The sequence below is a fragment of the Mytilus galloprovincialis genome, chromosome 10 (assembly GCF_965363235.1).
Source record: "Mytilus galloprovincialis chromosome 10, xbMytGall1.hap1.1, whole genome shotgun sequence".
NCBI lineage: Eukaryota > Metazoa > Mollusca > Bivalvia > Mytilida > Mytilidae > Mytilus > Mytilus galloprovincialis.
In genome coordinates, this window is record NC_134847.1 from 72,298,775 (window position 1) to 72,318,389 (window position 19,615).

A 19,615-nucleotide genomic window follows, 5' to 3' on the forward strand; every position below is an offset into this window, starting at 1 on the left:
AACCTGAGATTTGATAATTATCTCGGCTAAATTAACAAAAGTAGACGTCATTTTGCCAATAAAATCTAATGCAATATTAATTTTAATTGGATTTTCTCATAAACGTGGTGCTGTGATAAGTGTTGCATATTAAACATCAGATATCTTTTTTATAATTCAAAAATGAAATATTGATGGCTTCAGTTTCCCGCTTTAATTGTATTGATTATCATTAAAGAAAAGTGTAGAAAGCAGGTGTGTGTGCGTCGGTCGTGCGTCTTTTAATAGATCACACGCGACCGAACACCCTTCCGATTGGTTAATATTGCCAGTGGCGGAATGTAGTTTTGAAACGACTTGAAAACAACAGTTTTAAATTTTGTCACCACGATAAACTTAAATTAGAGTACTAACCTGGATTAATTTAATATGTATTTACAGTTTCAGGTAAGAATTTAAGAAAAATGTTTTGTTGCTTTTAGAACAATATATAACATTATAACGTTCTAGTTTAAACAATTTCTTTCAGAATAATTTCAACATAAAAACCAATCAATTTAGTATGCAGGCAGATATGATATGTATGGTTTTGATTTATGGACCTTGCATAAATCTAGACTACGATAAAATATGTTGTCTTGCTAGTTAGTAATACTACCTTTAAACAATTCCATTCACATATAACTTTTCTAATTTATCTTACAACTATTACTCAATTTTATGTTATATCATTGGCTTTTTTTTTTTTCTTTCTTTCGAATATATGACGGAAATAAAGTTACTGGCATGGCAAGCATGTTTATTCTTAAATATGATTCGTAAAAAAAAATTAAAGATTCGAAATGTTAAAGTCTAGAAGAAAAAAACCTGAAAAAAAAATTAAATTAAAAAATGTCCTATCAGTTCCCTCACTACGATACGAATATTTTGACTCTACGACATAAGGTCACCGAACGACAGCTGTCGCGTGCCCTAGTGAATCCTACCAACTGCTTACCTGGATTAATCTGTGGTTTTTATCACAACCCGCGGGGCGTATTACGTGTGTTCTTTGTTCCGACGCGTGTACGTCACACTTTAATGGCTTGTTAAATTCTTAAAGTGAAAGTAAATAATGCTAGTTATTAATTTTTACAAGCAAAACAGTTTAAAACTTAAAACTTTTACAATGCATACATGTAACAGTTCGGACTTTTAAAGAAATTAAGGAAAACTGCGCATTAATCTTAGAAAATGCGATTGATTTCCTCCAAATGATTTCTGATAGAGGATACTATCATGACTATCGAATATAATATGCAATATTTATTTCAGCATGTATATAAAAGGATATAATTACATTACATAAACGTTTCCATTGAATCCGTAACTTTGGATTGGCTGAAAACAATAATGGTGGCACTTCATTATCATATTTTATTTCAGTACAAAATACAACAGCTTTGACTTCACGTGCTATCTGTTACAAAGTTGAAATAATGCATGGAAAAATAAACGAAATATTAATATCAATCTTGGTTATGGCATAACAAATATAATAATGATCATATTTTAATGCTTTTTTTATAATTATGTAGGGTTGTAAAAGAGCTGATCATGCGCACTTCAAACAAAATTTGTTTCGATCATTGCTTTCATATCCCCTCAAAAAGTATGAAAATAATCATTTTTAAAAATCATCTATAATGCCTGATTCAAAGGTATTTTAACTCATCTATAATGCCTGATTCAAAGGTATTTTAACTCATCTATAATGCCTGATTCAAAGGTATTTTAACTCATCTATCATGCCTGATTCAAAGGTATTTTAACTGCGAATTAAAAGATCGATCCAGTACATTTGTTTCGTGTGAATGCTGCCTTGTAGCGGCATTAGCCTGCTCTTTCTTTTTTTAAAGGTAATTCCATAGCACATCCATATAGTTATGTACACTTTAAAGGTAACATTTTGAAGATATCAAAGAAAAGTATAGTTATACCCAAGGTTTTCGCTTCATATCTGAAGCCCAAGAAATGAACAATTTTGCTCTTGTAATCTGTACTGACTAGTTTTTCGCTCTCATTTCAAATCCAGTATATCAAAATTTAAAGCGCAAATGTCCTTAGCATTTGAAGCACAAATTAATGTCCTATCGTGTTACATGTAAAAATGTGCAAACGTTCTGAGCCCTTTTGAAGTGTCTCTGTCAAATCCGGAGAACGTATATAATATCTCCGTTTAACCATGGAAGTAATACTCAATATTATTTCTATGGTCAAACCTAACGTGCATGCATGTTCCTATAACGTATCACAACGAAATTAAAAGGATCCACCGAAACACGAAGGGTCCGTGTAACACTTATTATTTCAAAATATTGAGTAAAAAGTTTTCAAATTTTAGATTTTTGAAATTTTGATCAAAGTTTTAAAATATCAAAATTTCAAATGTTGGAAAAATTTTGAAATTTTGAAATTTTCACCAAATAGTTAACATTTCAAAATTCTAAATTACGTTTCTATATTTGATAGTTTAGACAGTTGATCAAACTATAAAAGTACTAAAATAAACTTGCAGTTTTCATTATTTCGCTTTTTGAACGTTTGACTTTTTAAATTTTTGATAAATGTATCAAAAATAGAAAAGGGGCGAATAGAGGGTATCTGTAAACTACGAAACGGTATAAAAGCGAAACGAAACGAATACTTCAGAACTATTTGGTTTTCCCAGCGGCCATCATTTAGGAGTAACAGTGAATACTGATGAACTCGCAGTAGCCAAATAATATGGTACGGTTGAGAATGCATATGTTTCCACTGAACTTTAAGCAATAAAACTGCTCAATACACGTGTATTATCTCAATTTTGATTTTATCTTGCTTTACCTTTAATCAACTATTTTGGTTCTTTATACATTGATGGCCTAATATTCGGATTTGAAATTGCTTGAACTGAAAGGAATACTGTATATATGGTGTCGCAATGAACCCTGTGCTGTTCACGAACATGGGAGGTTGTTGGTATCTTTTTGACAATACACTATATTTGACTTTTATACATTAACGAGGGGCTTCAGTGATGGAACATTTTTCAGGTGCAGATCCATGAATTTTAAAATGTGGCCTGGGGCCTAGTTAGAAAACGTTAGGACCGATGTTTGTAAAAAGATATGCATTTATCATATATAAAGCTCCGTTAGAGATCGGTGGCCCCCTGAATCCGCCTCTGTTTTTAAATAGCAACTAAAAGGAAACGAATATTTTTGCATCACTGTATAGTTTCGTATTTGTTATTTGTGCATTTTTAAGTTATCGTACGATAAACAACTTTGAGCAAAGTATACAAGTACGTCCAGTCAAAATGGTGTGTGTTTTTTGGAAAAAAAACATATCCCATCCCCCACCCGTATTGAAGTTAAATGGTTGTTCCCTGACTAGGACCCCGCCTTTTCAAATTCATTGAACCACACCTGAAAAATGCACCATTATTGAAGCTCCTCGTGGAAGTATCCAAGTCAAATTAAGTGTCACCTTATTGACAATATTTATATTTTCGATTCCCAAATAGATTGTATTTTTTTAATTTTAGTTACTTGTGTTTAAGGCGAAGTGTACGTAATTAAACTACACAATGGATTTTTTTTCAAATTTTACATGTAGATTTTACTTGTAAAAATAAATCGGAAAATAAAATAAAAAAAGGGGGTAACCGTTTTCGTTTTTGATATATGAGGAGTTAAGTATGACGTCCATTATAACTGAGCTAGTACAAACAAATATTTGTTTTGGGGCCAACTGAAGGACGCCTCCGGTAGTGGGAGTTTCTCGCTTCATTGAAGAGCTATTGGGGACCTTCTGCTGTTGTCTGCTCTATGGTCGGGTTGTTGTCTCTTTTACACATTCCCCATATCCATTCTCAATTTTACCATTTATCTTTGACATAAAATTTCAAAAATAGATGGGAGCTTCATGTACAGCGGCAACTTTTACATTACTATGCAGGCCGAAAATAATGTTTACCTCCCACAGTCGCAGCTAGCGCAAATATACAGTGAGAAGATGTGGTATGATTGCCAATGAGACAACTGTCCACAAGAGACCAAAATGACACAGACATTAACAACTATAGGTCACCGTACGGCCTTCAACAATGAGCAAAGCCCAGACTGCATAGTCAGCTATAAAAGGCCCCGATAAGACAATGTAAAACAATTCAAACGAGAAAACTAACGGCCTTATTTATATAAAAAAAAAATGAACGAAAAACAAATATGTAACACATAAACAAACGACAACCACTGAATTACAGGCTCCTGACTTGGGACAGGCACATACATAAATAATGTGGCGGGGTTAAACATGTAAGCGGGATCCCAACCCTCCCCCTAACATTGGACAGTGGTATAACAGTACAAAGTTCATTGCGACACCAAGGATTCAGTATTCCTACCGTAACAATACTTTGAACAGAGCTTTATAGCTTGCTATTCGGTGTAAGCCAAGGCTCCGTGTTGAAGCCCGTACTCTGGCCTATAATGGTTTACTTTAATAAATTATGACTTGGATGGAGATTTATCTCATTGGCATTTGATATATTTATTAAAAATTTTAAAGTCAACTTTCAAAAAGCGAAATAATCAAAACTTTACGTTAATTTTAGTACTTTTATAGTTTGATCAAATATCTAAACTATCAAATATAAAAACATAATTTAGAATTTTGAAATTTTAACTATTTGGTGAAAATAACAAAATTTCAAAAATTTTTCCAACATTTAGAATTTTGATATTTTAAAAATTTCAAAAATCTAAAATTTCAAAACTTTTTAATATTTTGAATTGATAAGTGTTACACGGACCGCGAAGGCTACAACAGCAGTCACAAAGAATTACAAACCGCAAGTTAGAGGTACATTTCGGAAAAAATCGTTTGAACATAATACATAATATGATGAAAATATTGTGTCGTCACAGTTGCTTATATATATATATATATATATATATATATATATATACATTTATCTTCAATTAAGCTATTCTCTATATAAAGTATTTTACAACTCATGTCTTCAGCATAGTTCTGTTAATTTTTCTACTCTCTTGTAGATGCAGGACTACACTGACTTCTGTCAACCGCTTCATGTAGAGGTCGCCACTGAAACTAATTCATACTCTGAACAGTATGGAGGTAAGTCTATATTTATATTATTAGCTGTCTTATGACACTTTGATTACCAATTGCATGGACATGTTGGTATCCAGCATGTGCATGCGTTTATTACGCTATACATAGATAATGCTTGCCAAAGGTTTTCCCGTTGTCAGCTGCCCATTATTGCGTCAGGTATATATGTTACAGTGAATTTGTATAATCAGGGATTATGTAGAATCCCTGATTTTTCAGGGAATATGTAGAATCACTAAAATCATTAGTAATTATATATAATCCCTGAAAATGACCAGTGATTTTACATAATCACTGAAAATTTTAAGAATTATTCTACAAATTCCCTTATATGATTTCAGGGATTATGAATAGTTTAATGATCCTTTGTTTGATAAAAAAAATATTATAGACAAATTATCATTTTTTTCTTTCATATTCCTTTCCAAATGAAATAATTTGGCTTTTAAACACAGAGGATGATATAAAAGATATAACCAACACTGGGTTTCGAGATAAAGTTGAAGACTTCAAAATTAATAATATCAAGATTCCCTTTATAGCGATAACTTTACATGTATTGTTTGTTTATTAAAGGCCAGCGTCAAATGGATATTCATGTTCTATTTGTAAATCCACAAAGCATCTTATTTGAGATACATGTAGAGCAAATGGTGAAGAATATTAGGGAACATCTGTTTTGTGGTGTTTTTTTTTTTTGTTCAAATGAACAGGAAATTCAAACTGTGAGAAGTTAGGCATCTAAATGTATAGAAAAAAAAACAGGCACAACTTAGGATTGACAAATAGAACAAAATTTAAGAGGAAGCTTGCATTTGGTGAAATATTCTCATAGCAATTCCACAGGGTAAAAAAGGTAAGGGAAACCCAAAAAACATAACCGTGGCAATTGTTAAAAAATAAGTATGAAAAAGGATATCGCCTGGCCACAAAACATGGTATCTTTCTTGCACTAACCAGTTCAAGGTTACAAATTCCCATATTTATTTATTTTTTTTTTGGGGGGGGGGGAGTACCTTCAGATTTTTTACTGCACACTTATTTCTCTTAGGCGTGTCGTTAAAATCTGATTCGATATGTGCAGGAAAATGTTTTTTAAAATGTGGATATTGTGGGAAAAACAGATTTGAAGCATATTATTTTAATATATTGTTTCACATTTTAATATAGTGTGCCTAACATTTTGAAAAATTGGGGTTATCATTTTTTTTTATATATTGTGCTTAACATTTTACAATTTATGTTACTTTATAATAATAATATGTTTTTATTTGATTTTATAGGATAATTTTTTTTTTTATTAATTTTCTTTATAAATAAAACTATTTCTTCATTTCAGTTATTATGTATAATCCCTGATGTTTTTTCTAGTGATTATACATAATCCCTGAAAATTTTAGTGATTATATATAATCCCTAAACTACCCAGTGATTCTACAGAATCCCTGAAAATTTCAGGGATTCTACATAATCACTGATTATACAAATTCACTGTAACATATATACATATTCACTGTACACAAATAGTCATGCAGCTGAAAGAATTGTTTGTTGATTTACGACAAGTGACAAGCAATTATTCATAAAGAACGTAAATTTAAAAATAAATAAATCATATAATCTGATGTACTAGAGATGGTGTACTAGCATTACGGACGGACTGTAGTATATCAACAACCTGTTAACAAATCGTTATTCTTGTACATGTGTCGATATGCCAAAACTATACGTAGCATCATTAAATTGGAATTCAGAACCTTAATGATCCATAAAATAATCCGCTCTGGAAAAGTGCGAAAGTCATAAATATATATTCATGAATTTGAATCAGTGCAGGCAATGTTAGATTTGAATTATTTGATTTATAAGCATATCATAGAACTACTGCGCATAGCATAAAAGTTGTAAATAAAAATCGAATTAAATTGGTTGTCATGAAAAACTTTTCAATTCAAAAAATCAAAAAATGGTCAAGTTACCGGATTAGAAAACTAACACGACCGATGGTAAACGAATGGAGTGATGTCTTATGCTTAGATTAGAGTCGATTTTCAATATGCTTATATGTGGTGCTTTAAGTTTTAAATAATTTATCAGCGCATTTTATACGAGTAACTTTACGGGTGACACATGTAAAGCAAGATCAGCTACTTACCCTTCCATACCACCTGAGATCACACCCGATTTTTGGTGGGGTTTGTGTTGACGTGCTATTTTTTTAATGGTGTGCGTCTTATACAGTAGTTTGCCTATTGATCTTTTTTCCCTCAGCATTGTCAGAAAATGTATATTGCTATATATGCGAGGTGAATAAGATTCGTAGAAACGTCACAAGGAAGGATGCTATATTATTTATGTGTTTGCATGAAAACGTAATGAAATATCAAAATAATATAAGAACATGAACGATGCGAATTTTAAAAGATTTCCGAGCAGCTTTTCTTTTCTTAAGCATGTTAAGGTTTTCGCTTAAACATATAAATGAATGGCTTATACTAACCATCAATAAGATGCAATCTAGATGCTATTCATACACTTCAAAATATCAAGTGCTTGAAAAATTTGTCAGTCTTTTGTTGTCGTATTTAGCTATTTTCCTGGGGTAGTTATTATTTCATTTATAATATTCAGATGTAACTGTCAGATATATGACTGGGTTTGTAAAGACCCTTTCTTTTCTACTGCATCAATAAAATACGGTTCAGTACTCACTCTTGACCTATAGACGGTCAAATGGTTTTCTTGTAAGACTTCTTTACTTGAACTAGAAAAACGTTTTGTCATCTCATCTGGTGCACCATTAATTGTGTACAATGACCCTTTTGCGAACGTGAATTTTGAAATGATATCGGATTAAAATTTTATGTATTTAACCCTGCAACCCTACCCCCTTAGGTCAATGGTCATCATTATACTATGAATTGATGCAATAGCAGAATAATAAATATCCTCGGAAGATATGGGAATAAAAGATGTCTCATTTTTCAGACTCTCGTAACTCCGAGGATATGGAGACAAGTGGTGTGGGAAACGATGAAATTTGTTACTCTTCAAGGTTCTCGGGGTTTTTGTGTTCTTAATTATTATGCTTGAATGAAGTAATAAGCCGGATTTCCATTCAACGTGTCAAAAAATGTTTGTTAAGATATGTTAATGTAAAATTACAGATCATAGAAACTAGAGTCTCAAATACTAGTTTAGATACTGCTCATATTTATGTCCATTGGTTATCACATCTACTAAGTTTAGTACATCTACATTTTGTATAGTTTGGTGATTTTTTGGAGTACAATTATTGTGTTTTACATAGATGCATACTAGTTTTTGTTGTTGCCTTGGTGATTTTTTGGAGTACAATTATTGTGTTTTACATAGATGCATACTAGTTTTTGCTGTTGCCTTGGAAAAACAATTTGAACATTCAGTGTCAAATATTTCATTCATGTTCAGGCCCAAATTAACAGTTTAAATAAGTCTTGCAAAGTAAGTGCCCACCAGGAGGAAGGGTGGGAAATTTGGACTGCAACTTGAAAATGATGGAATTGTAATAGCCCACCTATGGTCCTCTCAAAATTTTGATGCAAGGATTTTAAAACGTGCAGAGAGTTTGATAACCTTCTACAGGAGACATATATGAACTACCGATGCCTAAATATAACGACCCCATTCAGACTGTACGTGGCTGCATATTTTTACATTGCAAAACCGCACCTGGAAGCCCACTAAAGCACAATCCAAGAAATGATCATATTTCTATACTCGATTGCGAGTCACCCCTTGGTTTTTTTTTATGAAGAACATTGCATGGAAGGCAACATTTGAAATGGTATAAATGTTGTTATAGTCATTTTATTTTCTAAATACATTGTGGAATTTATTTTAACTTTAGATTAAAAAAAGAAGTTAAAATCTCAATGCATTTCAGAATTTATTTTCAAACATTTAATACAAAAAAAATAAAGTTTAGATTTTGACCGAGTCGTTGAAATTTAAAACGAATTTCCCATCAGCGTCAGGTGTAGTATTTATCAATATAAAATTTCTTAAATTTTGATTTGAAACCAGCAGACTATATACAATTATTAAATCTTTAAATCGTAAAATATACATTTAATTTGATAAAACTATTTAACAATCGAAGCCGCTCAAGTATAAATACCGGCTAAAGTCGATGACTTTTTTTACTTCTTTTATCAACTTTAACAATATTCAAGGAAAAGAATAGATTATTACAAAGGTGTGTAATCTTGTCACTGTGTACACAGAATAGGTGTCAGTTTATGTAAACCCATTACAGATTTGTATGAAGTTCAGGCTCATCTGTAGGGATGCATCGTCTTCGTCCAGCGTTGTTTGGATGTGTTTCACCTGGGACTTTAAAATTTTTTTTTTTCTATTTGTGAATTCCTCGTTAATAAGAGCTAAAGTTGAAGTAGACAATCGAACTGACTTAATACCCACTTAAGATACACATGTAGCACCTGTCCTAGGATTATTAGTCTATAACGGTACATCATTGTTCCATTGGACAGCACATGGCCTTTAGACGACTTTCATCTCAAATATTCAATACTAACGGCTGCGAACATCTATACAATGTAACAGCTAGCTACCACAAATCCGATGACTTCTTCGTGAGAAAAATTATCTACACATTGGCTGTTTACTTTTAATAGTCTTCAAAATTACACTATAATGTAATTTTGTATACCGATTTATAAAATAATTGCTTATTGCATCAAATCTAGTATTTTCTAATTTATATCTACTTTTTCATATTAAAGAACATCAAGTTACTTCGTGGCAACAGATTACTGTTCTTTTAAAAATATAATGTGATGGAAGCTTGCTACTCTTTTTCATATTAGCAAGCTTTTTAAAAGACTGGTATAAATCGATAGCATATAAATATATGAACTATAAAAGCAGAAATAATTAATGTTCCGTACCCTGAGATACAAGTCATTGAAAATTTGGCGGGACATAATTCTCTCTATACTTTTCTTATATTTAACATTGGCACTAACTTCTTTCAAATACTATGAATTCTATATTCCCAATATCTTACAATAGTTTTAAAAACATAACCAGACCAGCGAACATCTTTGATTTCTTGATTGACAACATATTTGTTACATTTGGAGGACGTGTTTTTCAACAGACGGTCGGCATTCCAATGGGAACCAATTGTGCCCCTCTTCTTGCCGACTTATTTATTTATTATTATGAGGCTGACTTCATACAAGAACTTATTAGTAAGATGGATAAGAATTTAGCAATATCCTTTAACTTTACGTTGCGCTATATAGATGATGTTCTCTCACTAAATAATTTAAAATTTGTTGAACAAATCTATCCCATCGAACTACAGATAAAGGATACAACAGATATAGTTAAATCTGCCTTATATCTTGACTAATATCTAAAAAATAACAATAAGGGTCGGTTGAAAACAGAACTTTACTACAATAGAGATGATTTCAGCTTGCCAATTGTGAACGTTCCATTTCTATGTAGCAACTTTCCAGCAGCTCCTGCATACGGAGTATATGTCTCCCAATTGATACGATATTTCCTGGCTTGTACTTCCTGTCATCATTTGCTTGAAAGAGGTTTGTTGCTCACAAGGAAGCTTTTAAACCAAGAGTTCCAAATAGTGAAGTTGAAATCATCCCTTCGTAAATTTTACGGACGCCATCACGAGTTGCTTTGCCGTTATGGAATAACCGTTTCACAGATGATATCGGATATGTTCCTTATGTCGTAACTACAACCCCCTTCCCTTTTCACCAATGTGACCTATCGAATAAGACTATTTACCGGATTTGTAATAATTAACTTGAGCAACACGACGGGTATCACATGTGAAACGCAGGATCTTCCTACCCTTCCGGAGCACCTGGGATCATCTCTAAGTTTTTGGTGGGGTTCGTGTTGCTTAGTCTTTGGTTTTCTATGTTGTACCGTGTGTGCTGTTATTTGTCTGTTTGTCTATTTCTTGTTTGGCCATGGCGTTGTCCGTTTATTTTCGATTTATGAGTTTGACTGTCCCTTTGGTACCTTTCGTCTTTTATATAAAAGTTCTTTTTTTGTGTACTTTTTTAAGACGACATGAATTATTGAAAACTATAAAATACAGTCGTGGGGCAAGAAAAATTCAAAAGTCAACTTCACGGCCATACGTTGGTGGCCTTAGGCTGTTATCTGCTCCTTGGACGGGTTGTTGTCTCTTTAAAATATTCCCTCATTTCCATTCATAATTTGATGCAAAAAGTACAAAAGACAAACAGTAGTTCACTAAGAAATATAAAGACAACTTATTTTAATATTAAGCAACATGAACCACTTTAAAAACCAAATATGTTGAAAATACTTAGAAAAGAACATTGTAAACAGTTTCTGTCCCATTGATACCTGTTCAGTTGCAAATATGGAGCAAACATTCTTGGAAAAGCTGCATTCGGTGATTATTCTCAAAAGTGTGGTAATCTGTACAAAATGCTACCCTTACTTATAACAAAGAAATCAACCTACACGATAATAATGGTTAGTTCAAACTTTCTGGCCAAACAAAAAGCGAGAAAACTTTTGGGATCTTATGGCAAATGACGGTGACTATACAAATGTATACATTTATACTATACATTTACTTTCTTCTAGATGGTGATGTGTTTAAACAATTCCATGCCGCTAATATGATTTTATGAAAGAAGAGGAATCTTTTGAAATATACTCCAACTCACCATTTACAAAAATAAAAAAAAAAAAGCATTATGTCATAAATCATTTTAAAGAAGTTCAACGCCACCTTTAGAACAATATTTTATCACAGGCTAGCCAATTGGTTTTAATCAGACGATTACCAAAAACACAGTATGAAACTTTTAAATAAATAACTTTCTTATCATGTATTTAATTGTCAACAAAATAGTTTAGAAATATTTAAGTTATTTTTTATTGATTTTTTTGTAAGGTAATTTGTGAAATAATGTACTAACATTTTTAATCTTAATTTTTAAAAGAAATACAAACATACTAATTCTTTTGACAGCTGTTTTAAATTCACTGACACACTGTGTTAATAGATTAATTGATTTTATCATAAGAAGAAAATTGTTAAATGATATTTTTTTATCACCTTACGGCATGCCACTGAATTGTATTGCACTGACACTTACTAGGCAAACTGCTTTACGAGTAGTTATAAAACTTGACGTTTAATCGTTGATGACACTATGTGGACATTTAAGAAAATTGTAGTGAGGGCATCAATAAAAACATTATCGTTAATTCGCACAACGAGTGTTACCCAAATTGCAGTTAGCTAAAAGAAGGTGTTGATCTTAAGATTTTGTACAAACATTCCTATAGACATGTCATCTCATTGTACAAGAATGTGAAAAATAATCGTAGGACAATAATTGAAGGTGTCAACACCTCCAGACAATGGACATATCCTTATCACATCCCTATCTCTATTTAGATTTTCATTAACCTTTCACCGTAAATTTCTATTAAAAGATCATAAGTGATGGCAGTAATTCAAGAGTTTATGCAATGTATAGAAAATTATGACGAATTAATTACATTATAATACTAGAAATAGCCGTGACAGCATGGGAATTTTAACTGGATAAAGTCTGGATTCATCGTTAAAATATCATTCATGTTTGGTTATTTCTGGGGATAGTATACTAACACTAATATATTGTTTATATGTCCCATTGTATATTATTCAAAGATTTATGGTAGGGTCACAATTGCATAATAAACCCAAGGGAGTACACAAAAAGGGGATATATATAATAATACTCAGGACTTTTGCGTTGTAAAGTGTTGTTCTTCTACTGCATATTAAATTGAAAGATAATTAAAATCCTACTTGTGTATGTACATACCACTAGTTTTCCTAGCTCTATACTAACCTGCAAAAGCATCGAAAGAATATTCAAGCGTTACTATGATTTTTTTTATCATCATATTCAAAGTTACGAGTGTTATCTGGGAATAGTAAACAAACAATATATTATGTCCCAGGTGTTAATTATACAATTTTATTTCCTTGTTGACCATTCGTAGTGATGACACGATATTTGGACAATTGTTTACCCCATGGTATTTGGTGCATCTGTTATCCCTCTGCAATATTTACATATTTTCTTTTTTAAATAACTTTCTTCCTTCCTTTCTATGATATCACGATTATCAAGGTTGACACGACAAGCATTTATTTCAATAATAAATGATCATTCTTTACACTTGTTTGTATAACCTTTTCTTCCGAAACCACAGATATTTTCTTAAACAACCACAGGTTATGTATGCATCTCAAAAAGTTTTTTTTACTGTATACAGAAATGATCGAGGTCAGCGGTCTTTTCCCTATTAATCCTATTATGACACCAAGCCAAGAGTTCGTCTGGTTTTGTGTGTCATTTTGTATACAAGTATAGCAGTCTATCTATTTAAACGTTTACTAAGTTAAAATAGTTATCAAAGGTACCGGGATTATAATTTAGGTCGCCAGACGCGCGTTTCGTCTACATAAGACTCATCAGTAACGCTCATATCAAAATATTTATAGAGCCAAACAAGTACAAAGTTGAAGAGCATAAAAGTCACAGTTAACTAAAAAAAAAAAAAAAAAAAAAAATAGAAAAAGATATTATCAAACTATTTTTTGTTGCATCATTAATTTTCAAATCATGGAATTTATTAGTGTAAATAAGTCGCTAGTCAATATAAAAGACATATTACTCTAAAATGTAAATTCAGAGTTCAGATTACAATTAAAAAAATAATATTTTTATTGACAATTAACATTGTCAAACACAAAGTATGCAAATTTCGATCTCTATTGAATTGATAAAGATATAGACGTCAATATAGTCGCTTCATTTCAAGTTAAGAAATGTACCTGGCGACATCACTTAATCCGATAGACTTGCCTCTAAAATTATCAATTTTCAAATATTGTTTCACGGATTTTGATCCGACTTTATATCAATGTTGAAAAATCATATCGCGTAAAATGTATTTCTTTCATTTCTAAATTGAAACTAGAAATTCAAAATCACATGAATTGTGTTTTGATTTTGATTTCTTTCATATTAATGCTAGCGGACGGGCCTCACTTATTAAATTATTATCCCTGATCAAACCCAGTTGCTACATCTATACATCAATTTTCAAGATGAATTCATTTTTATCATTACGTATACAACATGAAGAATTTGGAGATTTGAGTATAAATTCCTGTACTTTGTGACCGGCTTACCATTATGGCATACTGAGCCTTCAGACAACCCATTAAGGAGTTGTAGATTTAAAGCACGAGGTTGAAACATTGACACGTTATCTGGTATATATTTATTTTTCCCTGGAAACAAAGAATTTACCAAAAAAGATTGATATATAATCATTGCTAAGCCAAAGACCTATTCTAGTCTTAGTCATCTTTTTTTAAGGATAGTTGTCTCATAGGCAATCGAACCACAGAAATAAGAAGATGTGATATGCGTGCCAATGAGACAACTCTCATCCATCCATCATATGTGTTTCTTCAATCTAATTAAAAACCGATATCTCATCGCTCCTGTTTCTGATATGTCGCGTGGGAGATCTAACGAAACCGACTTTGAGGTCACATGTGAGTGAACTAAAAGTCATGAATTTTTAAAGATATGCAAATGAGTTGACGACCTATTAATAAGCCAATCAAACAAGTTTATGAATTATTTTGACTGACGATTTCGTCGTAAATAAAATGAGTTACATCCCTTTGCCTTACGTTAAACTTCCAAGATCGTGGAAGACTCAATTTCATTGGTCGAAAAAGACACACCTACGAGGTCACTCACATGTGACCTCAAAGCGGGTTTCGTTAGATCTCCCACGCGACATATCAGAAACAGGAGCGATGAGAGATTGGTTTTTAATTAGATTGGTGTTTCTTGTAAAAGGGATACAGTGAAGGTTCTTGCTTTTGATATGGGCTATCGAATCTATTATTTTTGCCTTTCCAAATTGTTCGCACCAAGTATTCTATAAGTACAAAAGGTAAATACGTCCGAACTTGGTCATACGACAATTTGACACATTTTCGTATATTTGTTAGTCATATATATAAATTAGATTCTCGTACAACTGTGAAAAGTATATAATTTTCCTCCTACATACATAGTAAAATAGTGATTATAGGACCGACCGTTCTGTAACAAACATCATACGGCGTTCTTTGATGTTCTTTATACATATTGCCATAAACAATTTAATTAACTCTTTTCTTACTGTGTTGATTCGAGATTTCGGATTTTAATAGCCAATTAGATTAGACACACAGTCATTTAAATCCCTTTTATTTATAAAAACCGAATTTTTGCTATCGATGTTTACTATTTAAAAAGAGGTATCTTGCAAAAAAATTACAGGTAAAAATTTAAAAACCACAAATTTTAAAACGAACAGAACAGTTAAGCTTCTGCATTATGATAACATATTATCTTTATAATATTTTATTTTTTTCCATAAAACGTTCAGATTTTAAATAATAGTGTTGATTTTATCAATTATTGTGTTGACAATGTAACTTGAAATCCCCGATAAAAACTTGGACTCGCCCAACATTCCTATACACATGTGTTATATTCACACTACATTACCATTGAAATTCGATAACCAGACAGCAGCAGGCAATACTGACAGCTGGTGAATATTTCAACTACTCACAAAGGAAACTATCAACGACTTAAGACATACACAAAAAGTGCATTTTATTTTTGGACTAAATATGCTTAAAGTTAAAAGAGGTAGGTTTTGTAAATTGTAATAGTTAACTGCGTTTGTCGAAAGAATAAGTTTAAGTGCAGTTTAAAAAAAAAATAAACAATTTGAAAGGAATTTTCTCTATTATTAATCTAAAAAGATGCCACGAACGTGAAAAGTCATTCAATGCGAAAATCGCTGACAAATTAGAGACATGCTATTGGATTATAAATATGATACAAGCTTCGTTGTGTGGAAGCGAAAGCCAGCAAAACTGAAATATTATTCTTTTACAAAGTTGTATAGGGTTAAACGATTTTAGGTTTTATTGTATTTAAATTTTTAAATTATTATTAAGACTTTCATTTACCTTGCTGCATCCTAATATAAGAGAAGCACTTACATATGATCTTCAAGTTTTTTTAATAAGATGTATATATTGTTATTGTTGCATTTTTACATTTATTGAATATATAATTGACTTATGCTAGAAGAAATTCGTGCTTTAATTGCTACTAAATGACGATAACCTACAAAAAACATCTAAAGCAATTGTCCAGCAAACAATATTACTGATATTTTTGCATCCCATATTTAACAGATTTAGGACGATATGTAGTTCTCATTGTACAAAGGGAAAATAAAATTTGATGAGAAATGAAAAAAGTGTCAATATTTATTTGATGTTATTGTTTATATACAGAGTAATTACATTTTTTCATGCATTTTGTCACCGAGAGCTTGATTAATGTCAATTCGTTAAGTCATCGTTTATTAGATGCAAGATCAATATTCCTTGATACGCTTTTCCCTTCATAATGGTAACGATTCTATATAGGCCGGAAAACAGATATTGCCATTAATATTTCAATCAATTAGTAACCCATGCAACAGTCCACGATCGACTGGTAGGGAAACATTTCCCAGGAATTTCTATAAACTGGAGCGTGCGAAAGGATGTTTTGACCGCCGTCAGCTATCGGATTTTTATTTTCTCACGAAAAATTGTGAATTTATGGACCTTTGTAAAATTACAATACATTGCAATAAATAGAGTTCAAGCTACACATCCAGACTTGAATAACGTAGAAAAAAATGTTTCCATTTAATGTTATATAGTGTGGAGTTTAACGTAAATTTAAATTAAAAAAAAAATTGAATTAAAACTGGACTTGTAATGCAAATATTGTTCATGGACCTTGTCTATATTATTGGCTACATAATGTACCTATTTAGTAAAGGTAACAAGAGTATCCATGCACTTTAATAACAGCATGTACATTTCACTTTTCAAATAGTTATGAATGAAAATATAAGAGCGTTAACATCGGTTTTACCTGCACTTGAGAAACGATTTTTCACATCTGTTTGGTATACATTGTAAGCATCGACACAAACTTTTCAAACGTTCCTGACCCAATTAGTAATTAACGGTTATCCTTATTCAACACTAAATGTATAATACATTACAATAAAAAAAAAAAAAAAAAAAAAACATTCGTTTTCTTGTCATCTGGTATACAGCTATTGTTAATATCTTCTGTAGAAATTGTATCCGTTTTCTATATGTTCCCAAACGAGTTTTAGGATGATTCTCTCGGATTCTTGTCGGTAGATGCCGTGGTCTTTTTTTTTTTTTTTCAATTGTTTTAAGAAAACCAGCGTTTTTGTATGATCACTGTGAAATTCATTTGCAATTTGTCTACCTGAGGACAATTTCGTGTAGTTTGTGCAGTTGGCAATCCCTGTATACAATGTACATGTATTTCCCCCGTTTTAAATGTGGTACTTATTATGGTTGCAGACTAGCTATGTTTTTTTTTTCTATATCTTTTATTCATATGTTTTAATTTTTATTTTGCAGATGAGATGATCCAATTCCAATCTTCTCCAGTTCCAGAATATATGGAATACTCCACATTACAGCCAGTCGTTCACCCTGCACTGATTGGAATGAACTCGTCCTGTCAGGACTCATTAAATGCAGGTTACAATGCATGTGCAGACGAGGCTATTCGATATCTAATCGAAGAAGAACACTTTGCTCCAGACGATCCCATTGTTGTCGGACTTCAAGATCATTTGCGAGAACAACAACGATTACTCAGTTTACAATATATGTTTGAACAGTATAATCTCGCGTTAAATTCATCCGAAAACGAGAGTATAAACGATTCCGGTGTATCATTAAACAGCCAGTCTACAGATTCTGAGGAATGTATAGAAAAAACAAACTTTGACAGTACCATCGAATTAGACGATGATATAAAACAAAATGAATCTGGTTTACAAAATGTAAACATGGCTGCAATAACAAGTCTTGCAGAGGAAATCCTGTCTCTACTAGAAGAAGGGGAATCGCTCTCGGATGTAGAAGACGAAAATTATCCTAGTGAGCAGTAGTACAGTCATAAACAGTATATTTATCATGTTTTTAATATTGTCTCAATTGATAAACAATCTCACCGTTTGTAGTAGCTATACATGATCCCATCATCCCGACCGTTTGTAGTAGCTATACATGATCCCATCATCCCGACCGTTTGTAGTAGCTATACATGATCCCATCATCCCGACCATTTGTAGTAGCTATACATGATCCCATCATCCCGACCGTTTGTAGTAGCTATACATGATCCCATCATCCCGACCGTTTGTAGTAGCTATACATGATCCCATCATCCCGACCGTTTGTAGTAGCTATACATGATCCCATCATCCCGACCGTTTGTAGTAGCTATACATGATCCCATCATCCCGACCATTTGTAGTAGCTATACATGATCCCATCATCCCGACCGTTTGTAGTAGCTATACATGATCCCATCATCCCGACCATTTGTTATTTGTTACGTTTTGATATTGTATTTATATTGGCAGTGTTATTGTTTCTACCCTATACGACTTCTAGCATGTCTAGGACTTTCCACTCAGTTCCACCTCTGCAGTATGTGTAAATTGCAACTGTCCCATTCTGCGCTTTCTATGGTTACCCAACTTAACCCCGCGTTAAGTGATTTGAGGAAACGTTTAGTAACAGATTGGGTTTTTCTTTCTTAAACCTTTTATTTTTCTGAATTTTCAACCTACAAACTCGTTTAGTAACCTGGTAACAGATCGTGTTCTTCTTTCTTATACCTTTGATTTTCTGAATTTTCAACCTACAGACTCGTTATAAATAATTTCAATCAGTGTCTTAAAGTTGTAAACATGTTAAAAACGACAAATAAACAATAAAATGGAACGATATGGTGCATTGTAAACTTATGTGTTCAGAATCCATTACAGTGTTATGTATGAGACATTATGTTCATTTGAAACAAGATATTAATCCTATTTATTTTGAAGGTATTTGTCAATGACTTTTTTGACATGTAACATGTTTATTATTATAGAATAGTATTTATTTATCAAATATGATGTATTTATCTCACCTTTTGAGATTACTTTTATGTTTTGTCAGTTTTAAGTAAATTATTTAAAACCTAAATCTCGTTTGATGTTTTTGTCACAGATGGTTGATATGAGTGTACATTTGCGTTCATTATTTGTGAATGGTGTACACGATGGTAATTTTATTCAAAGAAAACAAATTATAAAAAAACCAAATCAACAACAGCAATTTAAAAATATTTTTTTTCTGAATTTTTCGGGATGCACGTTACCTGACATTTCTTTTCTATTGATAATTGTTGTGTTTTACACCCAG

At 32.0% G+C, this 19,615-nt stretch overlaps 1 protein-coding gene across 3 annotated transcripts in view; it reads left to right on the forward strand.

The window, feature by feature from the left end:
* Nucleotides 1-19,396, forward strand: part of LOC143048317 (uncharacterized) — a 29,039-nt gene extending 9,643 nt beyond the window's left edge. Inside the window, exons 1-3 of one of the 3 annotated variants that reach the window (XM_076221939.1) lie at nucleotides 303-426; nucleotides 5,064-5,145; nucleotides 17,771-19,396. In XM_076221939.1, the coding sequence (XP_076078054.1) occupies nucleotides 409-426; nucleotides 5,064-5,145; nucleotides 17,771-18,309 (639 nt within the window). In that variant the 5' untranslated portion in view covers nucleotides 303-408 and the 3' untranslated portion in view covers nucleotides 18,310-19,396. Of the gene's footprint in view, nucleotides 1-302; nucleotides 427-5,063; nucleotides 5,146-15,785; nucleotides 15,951-17,770 lie in introns of those variants that run through there. The other 2 variants (XM_076221940.1, XM_076221941.1) reach the window with 2 other exon arrangements.
* Nucleotides 19,397-19,615: the final 219 nt, after the last annotated feature.